The sequence below is a fragment of the Plecotus auritus genome (assembly GCF_963455305.1).
Source record: "Plecotus auritus genome assembly, chromosome: 6".
Lineage (NCBI taxonomy): Eukaryota > Metazoa > Chordata > Mammalia > Chiroptera > Vespertilionidae > Plecotus > Plecotus auritus.
Window position 1 is genome coordinate 150,815,863 of NC_137773.1, and position 20,449 is coordinate 150,836,311.

The 20,449-nt window shown below is 43.7% G+C and overlaps 2 protein-coding genes across 3 annotated transcripts in view; one reads left to right on the forward strand and one right to left on the reverse strand.

Moving 5' to 3' along the window:
• The window catches only part of TMEM108 (transmembrane protein 108), a 256,362-nt gene that overhangs the window by 26,597 nt on the left and 209,316 nt on the right, over positions 1-20,449 (reverse strand). The gene's annotated exons all lie outside the window — the stretch shown is intronic.
• On the forward strand, positions 15,210-16,166 carry LOC308250983 (ribose-phosphate pyrophosphokinase 1-like; the record flags this gene model as incomplete). Its single annotated transcript, XM_080673962.1, has 1 exon — positions 15,210-16,166. One exon carries the CDS (start codon positions 15,210-15,212, stop codon positions 16,164-16,166), a length of 957 nt encoding a protein of 318 aa, XP_080530088.1.

A 20,449-nucleotide genomic window follows, 5' to 3' on the forward strand; every position in this document is an offset into this window, starting at 1 on the left:
GAAAAGTAAGTTTATCCATGGGTGGGAAACACTAATGTGCATAATAATACACGTTTATTAAACATCAATTTTGTTTGCAGGTATTTTACTCCTATAAATAGATCAATCATAAAAACTTGTGAGGTGGGTCTTATTCCCCAAAACTGAGGTTCAGAGAGGTTACTAGATTTATTCAAGATGAAGCCAAGATGCAGATGTAAATACTATTTTTCTTTACTCTCCTTCTCTGCCTCTCCTTTTCTTCTTCCAGCTATGGACACTGCCCGCTGCAAAAACCCGTTAGTGGCGATTCTTGATGACCTCTGCTCCCGGTAAGCTCACCACCTGATCAAAGGACTCCTAGCTTCAGCAGGGCTTCGAGCAGACAAGCAGAGTCAGGCTCCTGAGGGCTGTTCCACGCTGGCCTGGCTCCAGTCCACACTCAGTTCAAACTCTGCCTCTGAACTGAACCCAAGACAATAATCAGGATCAGGACTGAAGCACATCCCTAAAGGGTTCTAATCCCCAGGCGGAGTTCTAATCCCCACAGCCCAACTGGGATGCTGTCTTTGTAGATCCCCTCCTTCGAAGGAGAAAGGCAGCTGTCCCTACCTGCTGGGGGGGGGGGCGGGGGCAGGGCAGGAGCGGGGTAGTTCCTTGCCACTGAGATTTGCTTAGCTGTTCTTCCCTTACTCCACAGCCACATCTGCCAACAACTCAGGTACCCAAGGCACATACTGGTTTCCAGTCCAGAACCCCAGGTGGCTGGGATAAACAAAGAAGAGATGCAGGCAGGGTCTCTTCATTTCTCTCCATTTCTCTGGGGCTCCCACACTGTTGGCAGAGACTTAGCCTGTTTATAACAACACTAGAGGGCTGATGTGACCCATCTTCTAGTTACGGAACACCCTTCCTCCTTCACTGCTTCCTTTTGAGGGAGGCATTTCTTCTTTTTAAAGTTAACGCTATTGATGTATGATTTATATGTTTAAAACCCACACATTTAAAGTGTGCAGATTGCCGAGTTCCGGCAAATGTACACAACTGTGCAGCCACCACCATAATCAAGATATGGAACATTTCATCTCCCTAGTAAGTTCCCTCCTGCCCTCTGCAGTCAAATCTCCCCGACACCCACTTTAGGCAAAAAATGATCTGATTACCATCACTATTGGTTGGTTTCATCTGTTCTAGATTCTCACATAAGTGGATTTAGTACAATGTTTTGTGTCCGGCTTTTACTCAGCATAACATCTGTGAAATTTATCCAAACAGCTGTGGAATTTGTCCATTTGCTGCCTGTCTCGGTGGTTTGTCCTTTTTTATTGCTGAGTAGTATTCCATTAAACAGACATGCTCCAATTGGTATACTCATTCATCTGATTTTAAACATGCGGGTTATTTCCAGAGAAGGACTGTTATGAATGAAGCTGCTATAAACATTTGTTTACAAGTCTCTTTATGGACATATGTTTTCATTTCTCTTGAGTAAATACCTAGGAGTAGAACTGCGGGGACATATGGTCACTGTATACTTAAGTTTGTTAAGAATTGCCAAAACTGTTTCCCAAAGTGGTTTACCATTGTAAATTTGTTTTCAAATTTAATTATGTTGATTGACAGATTGATTCATTGATTGTTCAGGTAATAGAGTATATTGGCACAATCCAAAAGTCAAAATGCAGAAAATAAATACAGTGAAAGTCTCCCTGCCAGCTTCACCTCACCTGAAGGTGAGTGGTATTAGCAGTTCTTTATGGACCTTCCAAGAGATAATTGAAACATTCACAAGCAAACACTTCACTGCATTTCCCCTCCCACTTTTTATACAGATGAGTGTGTCCTGGGCACTTCTGGGTTTACTTAATAATGTATCTTGGATCATGTTGAAGAGCCATTTCCCACAGTGTGTTCTTGAAGAACTCTATACCCACCAAGTGCTCCGTGAGAAAAGGGTTCCCAAATAAACTTGGGAAAACGCTGCACACGTCAGCTACCTCTCAGAAATTCACAATGCACGTTAGCTCATCCAAGGCTATAAGAGGTTCCATAATTTAAAAAGCAGGGTTTCCAAAATTATTTGAACTGAGAATCCTTTTCTTTGCAGTAACACCTACCTAACATTTTGCACAACTAGAATTCTGCAGAATACTCTTGGGGAGGCACTTAGTTAGACCAGGAGCCCACAAACTTTTTCTGTAAAGGGCCAGAGAGCAAGCATTTTAGGCTTTGTGGACATGGTCTCAGTCACAATTACTCAATTCTGCCATTGCAGTGTGAAAGCAGATGTAGACAAGATGTCAATGAACAGGTGTGGCTGTTTTAATAAAACTTTATTTACAAGAAAAGGCAGCAGATTGTAGCTTGCTAATTCCTGATCAATTACAGTTTCAAGTTTTTTCAAGGCCTTCCATTTGTGCTACTTTCTCCCTACATGCCCATTGCCTTTCCATCCAAACTAACCCTCCACCTGGAAGGCGATGGGAATGGAGGAGAGGAGTGGCCCAAAGCAAAGGAAGGAGGTGGGAGTGGGGAGAAGGGAAGGGTGAAAGGGAATTGTGGGGAAGGTGTCCTGGAGGAAAATCAGCACGGCTAAAGGCTGACTGAGCAGCTGTCCGATCTGAAATGTCCTCCCTATCTGCTTCTCTTCTCCTTCCCCCTTCTCCGCTCAGTGCTCAAAGCATCCACCTGCTCATGGTCCATCTGATTAAATAAATGTTCAGTGACGGGACGAATGCCTCTGGATTCTGGCTGCATTCACCATCTCCATCTGTAAGACCATAGAATCCCCAAGATGCCATTACAGTGTCCTCCTTCTTTGTTGTTCACGGCAAACCCATCTGAGGATGCATCAGCTGGTGGGCAGACTTGTGATTCTGAAAGTGAATGAGTATGTTTTCTCATGCTAATAAGGCAATAGATATAATGGTTATCTAAGGAAATTCTAGCTCTTTTAAGTGCCATATTTCATTAATTATACGAAGCAACATACTATTGTTTCATGCACTAATAGGACAGAGTAAATACTGCCAATTAAACTATGACAATGCTTTCTTACATTTTCAATTTTTATTCTGTAATTATTGAAAGAGCTCTTTTAGACTTATCTAGACACTTTTTTTAAACGTGTATCTTCATTTACATCACACCGTGTGCAACTGCCATCCCTCTTGCAAAGCATCTCAGCAAGAAAACACATCCCACTGTCAGCGGCTCTGTGAGTGTCTTCGTCCCTTTAGTGCCATAGAGAACTTGGTTGTTGTTCAGCCAATGGAATGGAGACCATTTTACAAGGATGAAGGTTTGTTCCACAAATACCAAGATTCTATCCTGTTGCTCCACTTTGATGCCCTCTACATCCACAACAACTTTTTGCTTCAATGATGAGTCACAGTGAATCTTTGTGAAGGCATTTTAAACAGCAGTCAAATAGGCAAAATACCAATGATGCATTTGCCACAAAAGGGAGATTATGAGATGAACCACCACGGCCCACATTCGCGCGTGCCTGGACAATGGGAACTATGTCACAAGTGCTATCTGGCTGACAGAGACCATAAGATGCACCCTGAGTTCAGAGATGCGAACATGGACAGAAGTTTTCCCAACAGCATCACCTAGACTCTAGTCCTAGAGGAAGAGGTGTGCTTAAACACCTAAAGTCCTGCTTCCAGACTCTAGGAAGCAAAGGAAAAACCAACAGCCTCGAAGCGCAGGACAATGGAGCATTTTTCTTCTGTGCAGCCATTTCCAAATGCTGTGCAGTGACAGAGACACTTCCAGCCGAAAGTCTGTGCCCTGGACGGGAATGGGTCGAACAGTGGAGTTCCTGCGGGTCCTCACTTGGAATGAATGACCCACAAGCTGTACCCTTGGAATGAATGACCCACACTTGCCCTCCCTGCTGAGAGCTCAAAAAGGAACTTCTGGTTTACACCATGAATTATGCATGAGGATGTAAGGTGCTGATCATTTTAAAGTAGAAAAATCAGAAATGAGCTATAGTTTTTTTTTTTAACATGTGCTTAGCACATATGCCAAAGGAATGTGTAAAGGAAAAAAGCAAAATTAGAAATTTGTATCTGTGTAAAAATGTCTATATGACATTTAAAGATCCAACCAACGACTGCTGCAGTTACGAAGCTGCTTGGCGCCTTACGCAGCTCTGAGCTGGGCTCGCCAGCATCTGTTTGGCAGGGTGGGGGTTGCAGGGAGCCAGTGAGGCGTGGGTGCGTGTGGAGTGGCAGGGGAAGCACCAAGCCACACTGTGGGCCACCTCTCTCGGTGAGGGAACTTTTGACTCTCCTGTCTGAGGTTTGGACCCAGGTCTGTCTGACCCCAAGGCCCTGTTCCTTCCACCTTCCACTGTTTCACAGATGTGCTGCTAGAATCCAATATCAAAACCTTAATACTTGTGTTCTGTACAACTCCTTGTATTGTAGTAAACAAGCTTCCCGCCAAAACTCCCCTGGAGAGAGGGCTGAGTGAAGTGATGCTCTGGATGCCAGCTCTTCCTTCTGTGCCCCTCCAGCCTGGCAGGTGTCTGTGAGATGCCTGACAGGATTTCTGGGTGGCTTCGATGAGTCCGAATCTCAACCCCAGCTCAGAGCCTCACTGGCACACACCTGACGTGGTGTATGCCATGCTCCCACCACAGACATGGGCGTCCAAATGGGTGTAATGTGTTTCTGACGCATGCCTTTCATGCTCTTAAAAAGGCTTCCAGGTGGTTTACAACAGGACGGACACAGACATGAGTCTCGTAGCATAAAAACTCCGATCAATACTCCATAGAGGAGTAAGACGATGAAAATGGGCTGAAGCAGAGGGCGGAAGCAAGCGCAACGGGGAGCAGCAAGAGCCACCTGTGAAATCCCATGCTGCTCACCCTGCCTCCCGGGTGCTCATTGCTAAGCAACCTTAAAGGGCATGGGCAAATCAATGCTTCTCCAGAATGTCAAAAACAAAATCTGGGAGCGGGCACGTGTCTGCCTGGTGCCTGTGAAGGAAAGTAGGGAAATGGGCTGCATGATTACCCTGCACAGTAGGCAGGACACAACACCATTCTGGTTCTGAGAGGAAGAGCCTGAACACAGCAACTGAGACGACCGTGAGCTCCTCTGCTGGCTCCTCGCTGCCTCCTCCTCTGCTGGCTCCTCGCTGCCTCCCGGTGGGGAAGAAGTGATTACTTCTTCCCAATTCAAAGCGCACACCTAGTACTTCTCTGTCAATCTAGGAGCCCGAAGGAGACAGAGTTGGGGCAGACCCCACACGCCCACCTCACGTTAGATTAAGGCCCTAACTCCGTGGTCGGCAAGCTGCGGCTCGCGAGCCACATGCGGCTCTTTGGCTCCTTGAGTGTGGCTCTTCCACAAAATACCACGGCCTGGGCGAGTCTATTTTGAAGAAGCGGCGTTAGAAGAAGTTTAAGTTTAAAAAATTTGGCTCTCAAAAGAAATTTTTTTTTTTAAATATATTTTATTGATTTTTTACAGAGAGGAAGGGAGAGAGATAGAGAGTTAGAAACATCGATGAGAGAGAAACATCGATCAGCTGCCTCCTGCACACCCCCCACTGGGGATGTGCCCGCAACCAAGGTACATGCCCTTGACCGGAATCGAACCCGGGACCCTTCAGTCCGCAGGCCGACGCTCTATCCACTGAGCCAAACCGGTTTCGGCATCAAAAGAAATTTTAATCGTTGTACTGTTGATATTTGCTTCTGTTGACTAATGAGTTTGCCGACCTCTGCCCTAACTGATGGAGTCAGCGATGAGCAGACGGCGCAAAGCAGACACAGATGCGGCAATCCTTGTGGGTCTCCCTGGCTTCCAGTTCCCTGGTGGACAGGACGGTTCTGATATCTGAGGTCGCACCAGATTGTGTTGGTCACTGCTCTGGTAGGCTTGGATCTTTCATCTTCATTTTGGAAGAACTAAGACTAGCAATGTATATGTTTCCGTTTCAGAAATCCTTACAGAGAACAGGCTCTCCTAACTCTGAAGCCCAGATAAGCATCAGATTGCTCTCCATGTCTCCAACTCCATGGGGGTTGGGGTGGATGGGTGTGCCCTTTTTAACAGACTCGTCAAAGGCACACTTACCTATTTTTCAACAATAAACTCCTGAATATATTCATGTGTGATTGTTTTTTGACTTTCCAGTTATACTCCTCTTTTATTTTTATTTTCCTTTTCATGCCTTAAGTATATTTTGCCCTTTTGATTTTTTTGAGCTGAAATCATAGGTCACTTATCTTCATTTTTTCTCATTAAATGATGAAAGCTCTCAAGGGTATGAATTTGTTGTCTGAATTGAGCCTTAAGGTTTTTTTTCTTTGCTTTTGCATTCAGAATTTATTACCAATCTACCTTCCTTCAACCTTTACATGTGCTTTGGCCATTTCTATAAAATATTAATCACCTTTCATCCTCAAGCGTTGACATGTAATTTTTGCACTGCTGTTATTTTCTATGCAAACTGTATTCAAACTTTTCATTGTCTCTAATACCTAATACTTATTTAAGATTTCATTTTTATCTATCTTATCCTCACCCTTAGATACTTCCCCTCCCCCTCACAATTTTTAGAGAAAGTGGAGGAGGAGAGAGAGAGGAGAGAGAAATATCTATGTGAGAGACACACATAATTGGCTGCCTTCCACACATGCCCTGACTGGGGCCCAGGATTGAACCTGCAACCCAGGTACGTGCCCAGGTGACAGGAATCAAACCTGCCACCCTTCCATGTAGAGGTCAATGCTCTAACCACATTGGCCAGGTCTTATTTTTTATTTCTAACCCTAGCTTTTATTGTACCAAAAACTCACTTTTTTTTTTTTTTTTTTTTTTTTACTTTATTGAGGTTTCAAAATTTTTGGTCCAGTATAGATTAATTTCTTAAAAATAAATAATCCATGGATATTTTAAAATAAGAGTATATCATTTGTAGGGCACAAAGTTTGACATATAAACTATCAAATTAACCTTATTAAGCATATTTAAATCCTGTTTATTTCTAACTCCGTGATTTACTGATGACTAAATATGGTATACTACTTTTTCTACAGTTGTGTTTCTTTTTAGCTTTTCTTTGTCTTCTAATAGCTTTTGCTCTCTATTTCTATGCTATGTTGTAGTACATTCTACATTCATTGTAGATCACACCTTTTATAAAACAATCCTCTTTAGCCCAAACTTTCCTCCCTTGAGTTGTATTCTAATCAGTATTAATATTGCCATTCCTATGTTATTTTGCCTCTTTTATTTGTTTTTATAATTTAAAAAGATATTCTGTTTTATTTTTGTCCAATTTTTCTATGCTTTTGTTTGTAAATCTTTTGTGACACTGTGCTTTAGGTGAATAGAGCATATAGTTATATTTTGTTTTAGAGGAAAGTCTTTGTCATCTAGTAATGGACTTTAATCTATTGCCATTTATTGACATATTAAATATTGTTAGATATTATGTCTCTCATCCTATTTTATGATTTCTATTTTGTTTGTTGTTTTAGTATTTCAGTACTTGCTCCTTTGTTTTTAAGTTATATGTACTGCTATGTTCTGCCATGGCTATATTTCTCTAATTATCCATGCCAAAAACAAAACTTTGAATCTCTCCCTCATCTTTCCACCAATCCCACTGAAAACAGGAAATTTATCAAGATGGGTGAGCCACATATATTTCAGCTTCTAAACAACTGTACTTAAACAATCTGTTTCAAACAATTACCAGCAAAAAAATGTCAGTTGTTCTTATTCAACCGATTCAGCGATTTTCAGTGTGCTGTGACACACAGGTGTGCCACAAGAATTTTTAAAACATGCAGTACCTGACTATTTATTCTGGGACACTTACCTCTTTTCCCTTAGACTGTCAAATAAAAAAATGATAATAGCCAACACAACAATGTGAATGTCCTGTCTTGAACCATAAATATATAGGTCATATAATAGGAGTTCCATCTTATTGGTCACATTTCATACTAAAGTTGCACCTGATTGGTTAATTCTTGGTACCAGAAATCCTTATATACAAGTATAGGCATCTGATTTTTAAAAGTCACTTTGGCCAAAACCGGTTTGGCTCAGTGGATTGAGCGTCAGCCTGTGGACTGAGGGGTCCCGGGTTCGATTCCGGTCAAGGGCACGTAACTTGGTTGCGGGCACATCCCCAGTAGGAGGTGTGCAGGAGGCAGCTGATCGATGTTTCTCTCTCATCGATGTTTCTAACTCTCTATCCCTCTCTCTTCCTCTCTGTAAAAAATCAATAAAATATATTTAAAAAAAAATTAAAAAAAAAAGTCACTTTGGTAAAAAAAAAAAAAAGGATAGGTAATTATTATTATTAATATTTTCAAGTCAATCAAAATCATAACTAATTTTTTGTCAGGTTGGCGAAAATATATTTTTTAGTGTGCTGCACAATTTCAGTAATTAGTTTATGTGTGCCATGAGATGGAAAAGGTTGAAAATTGCTGTACTAATTGAATTTTATAACTAATTATAATTTTATGCCAGGGACACTGTGTATTGATTATACTTAAAATGTCATTTAAAAATAAAAAACTACTTGAGGACAAATCATAAATTAGCAGATTTAATTCTATTTAATTACCATAAAAGAACTGGTCATAGTTTCCACTTTCTATTTTCCTCTGTTACAGCCTGAAATAATAAGTTCAGAGCCCCTCACTATATTTAGCTTCCAATTATCCCCAGGAAAGAAAGACACCAAGAATCCCTTCTGCTTGGCTGCTGTGGCTCAGTGGTTGAGCATCGACCAGGAGGTCAGGGTTCATTTCCCGGTCAGGGTACATGCCTGAATTGCGGGCTCCATCCCCAGTGTGGGGTGTGCAGGAGGCAGCTGATCAATGATTCTCTTTTATTATTGGTGTTTCTGTCTCTCGCTCTCCCTTCCTTTCTGAAATCAATAAAAATATATTAAAAAACAAAACAAAAAGAATTCCTTCTCCCCCAGGACCATGACTCATCAGCCCTATTCACTCACCCACTCCTGCTGGACAGATCCAGTCAGTGTCCTCCTGGCTGATCCCATGTCCATGGCTTTGCTCTGGTTACATCCACAGCGAGCTTTTCCACCCACCCATTTTTTTCCCTTTATTTTATTTTATTTTATTTTATTTTATTTTTTAAAATAAATCTTTATTCAGATTATTACAATTATTTCTCCTTTTTCCCCCCATAGCTCCCCTCCACCCCTTTCCCACCCCACCTTCTGCCCTTACCTCCCCCCCACTGTCCTCATCCATAGGTGTATGATTTTTGTCCATTCTCTTCATGAACCCCCCATACCCCTTTCCCCCTGAGAATTATCAGTCCACTCCCTTTCTATGCCCCTGATTCTATTATATTCACCAGATTATTCTGCTCCTCAGGTTTTTAATTCACTTGATTTTTAGGTTCGCTTGTTGATAGATATGTATTTGTTGTTCATAATTTTTATCTTTACTTTTTTCTTCTTCCTCTTCTTTAAGAATACCTTTCAGCATTTCATATAATACTGGTTTGGTGGTGATGAACTCCTTCAGCTTTTTCTTATCTGTGAAGCTCTTTATCTGCCCTTCAATTCTGAATGATAGCTTTGCTGGGTAGAGTAATCTTGGTTGTAGGTTCTTGCTATTCATCACATTGAAAATTTCTTGCCACTCCCGTCTGGCCTGCATAGTTTCTGTTGAGAAGTCAGCTGACAGTCGTATGGGTGCTCCCTTGTAGGTAATTAACTGTTTTTCTCTTGCTGCTTTTAATATTCTCTCTTTGTCTTTTGCTCTTGGCATTTTAATTATGATGTGTCTTGGTGTGGTCCTCTTTGGATTCCTTTTGTTTGGGGTTCTGTGGGCTTCCTGGACTTGTAAGTCTATTTCTTTCACCAGGTGGGGGAAGTTTTCGGTCATTATTTCTTCAAATAGGTTTTCAGTATCTTGCTCTCTCTCTTCTTCTGGCACCCCCATAATTCTGATGTTGGTATGCTTGAAGTTGTCCCAGAGTCTTCTTACATTATCTTCAACTTTTTGGATTTTTTTTTTTGCTTTTTGCTTTTTCGGTTGAGTGTTTTTTGCTTCTTTGTATTTCAATTCTTTGACTTGATTCTTGTGTTCCTCTATTCTGTTTCTGGGTCTCTGTATAATATTTTTTATTTCAGTCAGTGTATGTTTAATTTCTAGTTGGTCCTTTTTCATATCTTCGAGGGTCTCGTTATATTTATCGGCCTTTTCTAGGATATTCTTAAAAAGTCTTATACCGGTGGTTTTGAATTCTATATCCAGTTGTTTGTTTTCCTCCATTTCTTTCGTTTGTGATCTGATTCTTTGACCCCGCATTTTCACTGATTCCCTGAGTTGGTAAGGTAGATATTTGTGCTAGGTTTCCAATATGGCCCAGTGGGTCTGCTTCCCCAGTTAACCTGAGGTGGACACTCTTGGTGCACCCCTTTGTGGACTGTGTGTACAGCCTTGTTGTAATTAAGTCTTTATTGTTGTTGGTATCACTGGGAAGAATTGACCTCCGGGTCAGTTGGCTGTAAGGATCAGCTGTGTCTATGCTGGGAGAAGCCCGGTGCTGGAGACAGCCCTATAGGATTAGACTTGCCAAATTGCAATAGCCTCTGTGCTCAGCTTGGATGGGGTGGAGCCTCAGTCTTGGCTTCCTGTCAGCCGCGCCCTTGCGCGCACGTGCGCTTTCAGTCCTCTGCCTTCCCCAGCTCGAGTCTCCGCTTGAGAGTCCAGACTCCCCCCACAAGAGCGTGGGTCCCCAGGGGCTCGCCTGGAACCGGGGTTCACTGCAGTCAGAACTGGGGCACAGTGCCGTCAGGAGCCTCTGACTCCCCTCCACTAGGGAAAGCCTGTGGCAACCCCCGCAGCCTTTGTGCGCACAGGCGCGCGCGCGTGTGCACTTTCAGTCCTCCACCTTCCCCGGCTCCCGAGTCTCCGCCCGAGAGTCCAGACTCCCCCCACAAGAGCATGGGTCCCCAGGGGCTCGCCTGGAACCGGGGTTCACTGCAGTCAGAACTGGGGCTCAGTGAAGTCAGGATCCTCTGACTCCCTTCCACTAGGGAAAGCCTATGGCAACCTCCGCAGCCTTTGTGCGCACTGGCCCGCGTGCGCCTTCAGACTTCTGCCTTTCCCAGCTCGAGTGTCCGCCCGAGAGTCCAGACTCCCCCCGTAAGAGCGTGGGTCCCCAGGGGTTCGCCCGGAACTGGGGTTCAGTGCAGTCAGAACTGGGGTTCAGTGCGGTCGGAGGCTTCCTTCCCCCTTCTGCCAGAGGAAGTCAGCCAGGCTCTCAGCCGCCCTTCCTCTCTGCGCGCACAAAGCCCCTTTGCCGTACCTCCAATTCTCTGTGAGCTTTTCTCCTTCCTTCTAGTTGTAGAATTTTCACTCAGCCTGCTTTCCTGTGGTTCTGGATGGTGTCCGTTCTGTCTTTTAGTTGTAGTTTTGAAATTGTTGTGCGAGGCAGCAGTTTAGGTGTTTACCTATGCCGCCATCTTGGTTTTTTCCCCACCCATTTTTTTTCCAAAGCTGTGCTCAAATCTCACTGAGTTTCCCGACAACTTGCTTCTTAGACTGGCCAAAAAAGTGAAAGTGGTTCTGCTTATTGGATCTCATTTGCTGTCTTATAATAACTAGTCATGTGTGCCGAATGTCTCCTCAGTTTGATTATGGGATCCTTCAGGGCCAAAATACTCTTATAGTTCCATCCTGGGATGACTTGTTTTCATGGGAAGATTTCAAAACTCATCCACAGATGAGGGCCAGGAAGTCAGGGTGACACTGCCAGACCCGATTCTCACTCAGTGACTTTCAGAAACTTACTTCTCTTCTTTGGACCTACACAATGAGGGTGAGCTCCAAAGCCACTCCAGAAGTTAACATTCTAAGACTAACAGTCATTTTGTGAAGGAGGAACTGAGTCACAGCCCAGAGAGAGAAAATGCCTTGCTCAAGTTCACAGAGTTCATTAATGGCCCACGTATAATTAGTTCAACCTCCTGATCCCCAGCCTGCCATACCTGTTTCAGAATGCCCTTGACTCACCCAAAGCAGCAGCATGGAATCTCGTCAGGACATACTAGTATGCTCATTGAAAATACAGGGATTGCCTTGCTAAGAAACTAAACTCTCTAGAAAGATAGAATTGACCCAGAACTTTGAACATCCTTAAACATATTATTTACAAAAAAAATTGTACAGTTACTTCTCCATTTCAGCTCCCAGGCACCGATTCCTTTTATGCCATGGCAAAGGCTAGTTCTTGTTTCTCTCTCTTAAAAAAAGTCTTATTCTTGACCTTAGAACTGTCTGCCAAGCTCTGTTGTCCCTCACATGTTTTTGATTTTTCCACTGGCTCTTATCTTTTCCACAAGAAAGACAAATTATAGCAGAGGCACATTAACCTCTTTGACCTCTGTTTCCTTATCTGTAACCAAAAGGTGTTGAAAAGAATATTCTCTAAAGGTGTCTCTGACTCTAAGAGCATTTGAATGAAGAGGCAGGAGCAGAGTAAGGAAGTTGAAGGGAAAAGCGCTGTTTTACCCTAGTTTCCCCCCCAAAAGAAGTCTGAGACATGGCTTAACTGAAGTTCACTGTGCAGAGTGATTTCAGGGAACAGGTGCAGAGGACTGACTGAAAAGAGTGAAAAGCAAAGGAGAGAAAGAACATCAAAGATTGTGTTGTTGAGTTGATCGCCACTAAGGACAGTTGGGGTTCAATCTTGCTGGGGACCCTCGGAGAAGCAGTGTGGAATGTCCTCACTGTCTTTTGAAGGGACAAAGGAAGAATCTGTTCACTGGCTCTGTCCCTCATTAGTGAAAGGATGTTAACGTGCTCACATGTCAGGAGTGTGCACACAACAGAGGGCCACATGGTCCCCGCAGTCATCCCACATGGCCATGGCAGGGAAGTCGTGGCAGAACCAAGAAGATGTGGAGTCGGCTGAGGCAGGTGCTGTCTGGTTACTTCTCTACGTGTCTGATTCCTGCAGCCACAGCTAGAGTAAAAGGTGGACTGAGAGGAGGGGAGAAGGGTGGGCTGAGGGGAAGTGAATTAGGGCTTGAGGTCCTTAGACCTAACTCGGTGCCTGGGTGACCCACATAAAAGGAAAATTAAATCAGTCTGGGTGGACTGAGAGATAATGATATTTCCCAGAAGGCTTAAAAGTAGGGGGCAAAATATCATTCAAAGCAAGATGGTATTAAACATGATAACATTGTTTCTCTGCTCAAAACCCTTTAGAGCAAGAGTCCAAGTCTTAATGGCTATCAACTTTTCCTCTGACATCTTTCTTTCCTGTCCCCCCCTTTCCCGGCTCCAGCCACGCTGACCTCCATGCTGCTCCTCCAGCACACCAAGCTGCTCCTGCTCAGGGTCTTGGCCTTGTTGTATCCTCCAATGCTGGTTTCTGCCACAGCGTCATCTGAACCCTTCGCAACCATCCACATATGAAAGTGCACCCCTATCACCCTTTATCCCCTGACCTACTTATTTTTCCCCCCATAACATGTAACACTATCTCAGTTCATATTACATGTCTATTTTCACTAATTTTATTTTCAGTATTCTCTAGAGGAATATAAGCATTACCAAGGCAACACATTTCTTCCCACCCCCCACTGGCATATCTCCAACATCTAGAACTGTTCTTGGAAATACCAGGTACTTGATAAATTAAAAACGGAAAAAGAATGACAGGTTGAATAAATGAAGATGTTCATATCTTGCTGATGCTGAATTTGTTAAAAAAAAAACTACAGGAGGGTCTAACATTTCTATAGAAGCACAAAGACTATTAGATTATGTTCTTTCTGGATGGTGATATAAATTGTCAGTATAAAAAGGTGACAGAGTAAGGCTTGAGCTTTTTGGATCTGGAAAGACCAGTGTGTTATGCTAGGGACTCCGGGGGCTGAAGAGAGCCCATTCTGAGACACACTGTATCAATTATCACCTCTTGTCCCTGGTGTGCCCCCATCCAGGACTTCAGATGACATTCTGTCCTCTTGGCTAATTAGATCAGGGACCTATGCTCTCTAGAATGTGTGAGTGTGTGCAGGTGTGTGCACATGGACATGTATGTGGACAAATTCTCTTCTAACCGATATGTAACTCCATACAAACTGCACAGATGTGCCATAGGGTCTTCAGGCGGCAGCTCACTAAGTGTGTCTCTGGAAGCAGGATGTGCAGGTATTTGAGCATGAGCAGAAGAGCTAGTGGAAGAAGAAGGCTAAATGCAGGTGTTTTACTGATGAAAACTTCAAGAATTGGAAAAGATGGGAAATATTTAACATTTTGACAACTCTCTATAGATAACAGATGGTTTGAGTAGTGAGTCTAACAAAGACTCAATGAATCCAGACACTTAGAGAAGAGTTAAAAGTAGGAGAGGGTTTATATTAAGTAGAGGCAATGGTCTGATTCTTAAATGAGGTGGGCTTGTCAGTTAGACTCAGAGGATATCAGGGATGTTGTATGAAAATGCACATCGAGCATTACTGTGAACTCTGTAGTGGTATTACTTTATAAAGACTTTTTAATCTTTTGAAATCACAAAATTCTAGCATTTGTGGTTTCAGTAGCCTGAAACCAGAGTTGGAAGATTCTGGAAAAATGTAACTAGCCTAGAAACTTGACACCTGAGCTTGGTTAATATGGATGGAAGTAAGGAGGTTCATATATTTCCTAAAATTGTGTGTAAAATTTTGTATGTAGCCATGCACATTTTTTCTGGGGAAAGGGTAGAGAGCAGGGTTGGCATATATTTTCTGTAAAGGTCCAGATAGCAAATACTTTGAATTTTATGGGCTAAATGGTCTCTGTTGCAAACTATTCAACCCTGCCCATATAGTGCGGAAGTAGCCATAGGTAGTATATAAAAGGGTGGGTGTGGCTGTCTTCTAATATAAATTTATCTAGTCATAGAAGGTGAGCTGAATTCCGCCTTCGGAATAGAGTAGTGCCATCCACAGAACTCTCTGCAATAATGAAAATGTTCTATACCTGTGCTGCCACTATGGGAGCCACTAGCCACACACGGTTATTATGTACTTGAAATGTAGCTAGTATTACTGGTGTGCTGAGTTTTTAATGAATTAACATTAAGACTTAAGATGGTGGAGGGACAACACGAAGCTTTTAGTACAGTCTCCGGGCTGACTTCGGTTCGGGTCCCGCCGCAGCAGTGATCGCCAGCAAACAGCGCCTAGGGTAGTGGGCCAAGATGCCGAACATCAAAATCTTCAGCGGCAGCTCCAACCTGGACTTGTCCCAGAAAATTGCGGACCGCCTGGGTCTGGAGCTAGCCAAGGTGCTGACCACGAAATTCAGCAACCAGGAGACCTGTGTTGAAATTGGCGAAAGTGTCCGGGGAGAGGATGTCTACATCCTTCAGAGCGGCTGTGGTGAAATTAACGACAACCTGATGGAGCTTCTGATCATGATTAATGCTTGTAAGATCGCTTCCGCCAGCCGGGTCACTGCGGTCATCCCATGCTTCCCTTATGCCCGGCAGGATAAGAAGGATAAGAGCCGGGCTCCCATCTCAGCCAAGCTTGTTGCAAATATGCTCTCCGTAGCAGGTGCAGATCATATTATCACCATGGACCTTCATGCTTCTCAAATCCAGGGCTTTTTCGATATCCCTGTGGACAATCTGTACGCAGAACCAGCTGTCCTGAAGTGGATACGGGAGAATATCTCTGAGTGGAGGGACTGCACGATTGTCTCGCCCGATGCGGGGGGAGCTAAGCGAGTTACCTCCATCGCAGACCAGTTGAATGTTGACTTTGCCTTGATTCACAAAGAACGGAAGAAGGCCAACGAAGTGGACCGCATGGTGCTGGTCGGGGACGTGAAGGACCGGGTAGCTATTCTAGTGGATGATATGGCTGACACTTGTGGCACAATCTGCCATGCAGCCGACAAACTTCTTGCAGCTGGAGCCACCAGAGTTTATGCTATCTTGACTCACGGGATCTTTTCTGGCCCGGCCATTTTTCGCATTAACAACGCCTGCTTCGAAGCAGTAGTGGTCACCAATACCATCCCTCAGGAGGATAAGATGAGGCACTGTCCCAAAATACAGGTGATCGACATCTCCATAATCCTGGCAGAAGCCATCAGGAGAATTCACAACGGGGAATCTGTTTCCTACCTGTTCAGCCATGTCCCTTTATAATAGAATACCTTCTGAGGCTTTCAAAAAATAAAGCAAACCCCTCTCCTTGTTTTCCCTTCGTGTTGGATGAAAAAGTCAGCAGAAGCCCCAGCTTGCTCCAGTAGCTTTCTATAGCCCATGCCAGGTATATTAACATTTCTCCAAAATTAGGGAAAGACAGACTGAGACTAACTGCTTGGGTTTCTTACTTGCATTGTCTCATTTCAGCTTCTTTAATTTTGTGGGCCTTGCAGCTTTAAATAGAGCTCAGCTTCTGCAAGATTTCAGACTCTGAAGGGTGTTGTGTGTGGGCCTTTGAATGGGGTTAGGGAAGCTCAGACTACTTTTCATGTGAATGCTTCTGGGATTCGTAGGTTCAGAACTACTAGCAACAGAGCCAACCGAAAAATAAAAATAAAATAAAATAAAACAAATAAAGCTAACCCAGTTCCTCCACCCCTGTAACATGTGACAAGTTCCGTCAGGTCTATACTAAATTACAACAAGAGCCCCAGGAAGCCCAGAATCCAGCTCTGCTTGCTGACCCCGTGAGGCAGGCAGCTCCCAGGTGGGGGCTGCAGGAAGGTAGCACACAGAGCAGCGGATGCTTCTTGGGAGGAAAAAGCCTGACCCTCACTCTCTGCTAGGAGACTGTCCCTTAGTCTCTTTTGTATCTGTTCCTTTTCCATTTGGTTTGCTCTTCAACCATCTTGACCTTTCCCTGGCTAAATACCTCCTTGGGCAAAAAATGCTCATTGTCCCATAGTCTTCTGGAAAGCAAACCTCACCTTTTGCTGTGTATTCTTTAACAGTTGCATGAGGTTATTTTGCTGTAGCTTAATCTTAGCCCACTACCACCGTGGTGGGAGGTCTAGGTGATGATGTAGTGCCTTTTGATTAATTTAAGTGTTTAATTTTCATCTTATTTCCCTGGACCTGTTTGGCCTCTCAAATGAACTGAGGTTTCTGTTAAAAAGATGGATGCTACTAGCTCGTATAGAGGAAACTAAGAAAGTCTCTGTGTGTGATAAAAAATAATTAAGACTCAATAGCCACACGGAGCTCTTGGCTACCATACTGGACAGTACAGACCCAGACCCAGAACTTCCATCACAGAATAAGAGGCAAAAAAGCCACGGGCTCCCCAAGAAGGGAAGCTCCCCTGCAAGGAGAGGTGTTACCCCACGCAGAGCTCCCTGGGGCCTTGCCATCATGGCATATGCAGTCATTCAAATCTTGCTTGGATGGGGCATGATTCTAGGACACTCCGGAGCGGTCCTATACTTGGAACACTGCAGGAGGCACACTTTCTTCTCTCTCTCTCCATTTATCGGCCAGAAATAGTTTACAACAGTGACACTAATGGTCACCACTTCCCCAATGCTTCCTTGGTTACAGGAGCACGCTGTGCAGCATGACTAATCAGCTTCCAGGATAGGAAGAAGACTCAATCTAAGTGACTGCACGATCAATGGCTAATATAAAAGGGCTTTACGGTGTACAGGTTATTTTTTTCTTTGATACAGCTTCGAGATATGCCAAAACCTGGCTCTAAGTTTAACTTGGGGCTATAAGCATTTCCCAATAAGGCTGATTACTGTAGCATCAGAAGGATCGTGTTCTAACACCACTTCCTTCCCTCTCCTCTGGAGATAGCCCAGGTTGAGATGGGGATCTCTCGTTTCTGTGCTTCACTGTTGGTATCTCCTGCCACATATTTCCACGCATCCAGCTCTTCCTGTTTGGTGAGCATGTTAACCATCCCCTAGAGCTGGTGGGAATGAATGTGCCAATTCACATTTGGTGCCTCGAGTCCAAGAAGTTCTCTCTTGTCAATTTTTTTTGTCACGACTAGAGCAAGAGTCATACAGTGACTTTCCAGATAGTCAGTATCCCTCTTCAACAGAAGCACTCCCAGTGGGATCTCTAGCCTAGGGTTAAACCTGCAGCTTCCGCCAAGCTCCAACAGACAAGATGATGCAATGGAGAAGCCATTTGGCTCTCACGCAGTGCCCTGCTCAATACAAGGAGTGGGCACCCCAGTGGCAAATTGGATACCCTGTCCCCCTTTATGGATCCTGACTCCTCCGGGCAGAGCATGATTCAAAGCCCCAGCCAACAGTTTGAACTCAAAGTTTCAGCACATATTTTTGACACAAATTGACTTCTGGTTGGATCTCTTGGTTCCTGAGACTACCTATCCTCCTTCACTAGAATTCCCCTGAGGAATATTAATAAGATTGTTTCCTCTGATTCTTGAGAGTTAATTAGGCTTGTGGCCAGGGAAGTATGTGCATCATGGAACACAGGGGGAAACCAGAAGAGAAAGGAGTGATAATCAATACAATTCCATGGGGGGCCGCATGGATATGCAGCCTACAGTCTATAAATGGAACTGATATAGCAGCAGCTAAGGGCAGTTCCCCACGCCTTGTGATCCCCAGAGGGCTCTGACAGACAAAGAAAGGCACTACTTGGGCTCTTCAATCCGCACTGCAGTCTGCACTGGATGTTGTGTTGATGGTTTTAGGAAATAGAGTCATCTGTCTAGTTTCTCTGCCTTAGAATGTTTCCTCAGAGGAATAGTCCATTAGGATGGTAAATATCCCCACAAAGTAATCGGCAGTGGAAGAGACCTATGAAGTCTGGATCAGATCCATAACCAGGGGTTTCTTTAGTCCAGCATTGTTTTCATTACCAATGATGACATTTGATGACAGCGAGCATCCTCATATAAAGCAACCACCACACTAAATGTCAGTATCTTCCTTTTAGCAAAATACCTTAGTAGCCTGCGGCCTGATTTCCTTGAGATCTACTGTGTTTTCTTCCATATCTAAGGGCTAAGGGACATGTGTACAACTGTTTCTTTTGCCTTTGTATTACAGACCTGTATAAACCAATATAAAAGTAGACAGAATAATACTATGAATGTCCACGTGCCAACAATTATCAACTCCTGGCAATACTGTCTCATCTAAACTCTTACCTCCTTCCCTCCTCTCCTCCATTGCTCTGAGGTAAATGCCAGATATTATATAATAACAACTATATATTTTAGGGATCCCTCATAATCCCTCTTGTCTGATGTCTATTTCCCACCTCTATTGTTTTATTTTGAAGTGAATCCCAAATATCATACTTTTTAGTGATCTTTTTCTTCCTTCAACCTGATAGGTTTTGTTATAAAGCTATTATTTGTTAGTTTTAATAGACATGAACTCATTAAAAAAAAAAACAGATGCCACAATTAACATGCAATCAGTGCATTCCCTACAAGGCTCTATTACAGCAAAGAATCAAGTTCTAGAAACACTGTAAGTGAACTTACTTAACTTACGAAGGCGATCATACAACACAAAGACTCTACACCTGGTGCAGGTGCCCGCAGCTTCTACTCTGTTATGAAGCAGCACCGGAATCATAAAACTGCTCAGTTACTCCCTCAGGCTTTGCCATGTCAGGAGTTGGTTACCTTTGGACCACTTTTTAAAAGCTTTTGGATGTGAATACTATCAATATCAGGAGCTTTATAACCATTTGTCCATTGCAATGGGCAAATACAGCATTAAGATCACACGCAGGCATGACCCTGTGTGTGAGTACAGCTGGGTTCCCATGGAGGCGATATTCAGTCACTCACCCACGGCTACTTCATGATAATCGCCGCTTTTCACTTTGGATTCCCTTAGTGAAGCGCCAGTTCCCTTTTCCGCAGGACATTCTTTCGCTGTAGGGCCCTGCTTCTGCTGATTTCTCTTCTTTCTTCCTGTTATAGCCCTGTTCCTCCTCATCGTATCCCGTGTAACTTTACATCATAATCACTCTCTGATTTCCTTCCCGATCCTTTGCCTTATCTTTCCTTTTCTTCTTCTTGCTTGTTGATCATTCTCATTCCTCTCTGCTTCTTCTCTATCTATGTTTCCTCTCCTTTTTATGCCCCTAGAGCAGTGGTCGGCAAACTCATTAGTCAACAGAGCAGCAGTTTGCCGACCACTGTCCTAGGGGATGGTGAGCGAGAAGATTTTCTTTTCGGAGACCTGGGCTTTTAGGAGATCGTGTGCCCCTCCTGCTTCTCCGCTGCGTCTCTCGACCTCCACTTCTGGACTGCTTGGCTGCGCTGTAACTTTCTGGTGGTAGTTTGGAATGTTTCTTTAATTGCCTTCTTTCTTTTTGTCTCTGGGTTTTGATGTGCTCCTTGACCTTCTAGCTTCCTCTCTGGAAGGAGATCTCCATGTTGGACTTTTGGATCGCCACCTAATCTTAAGAGTGTGATCTGCATCTGTTTCGTGACCGCCTGTGCC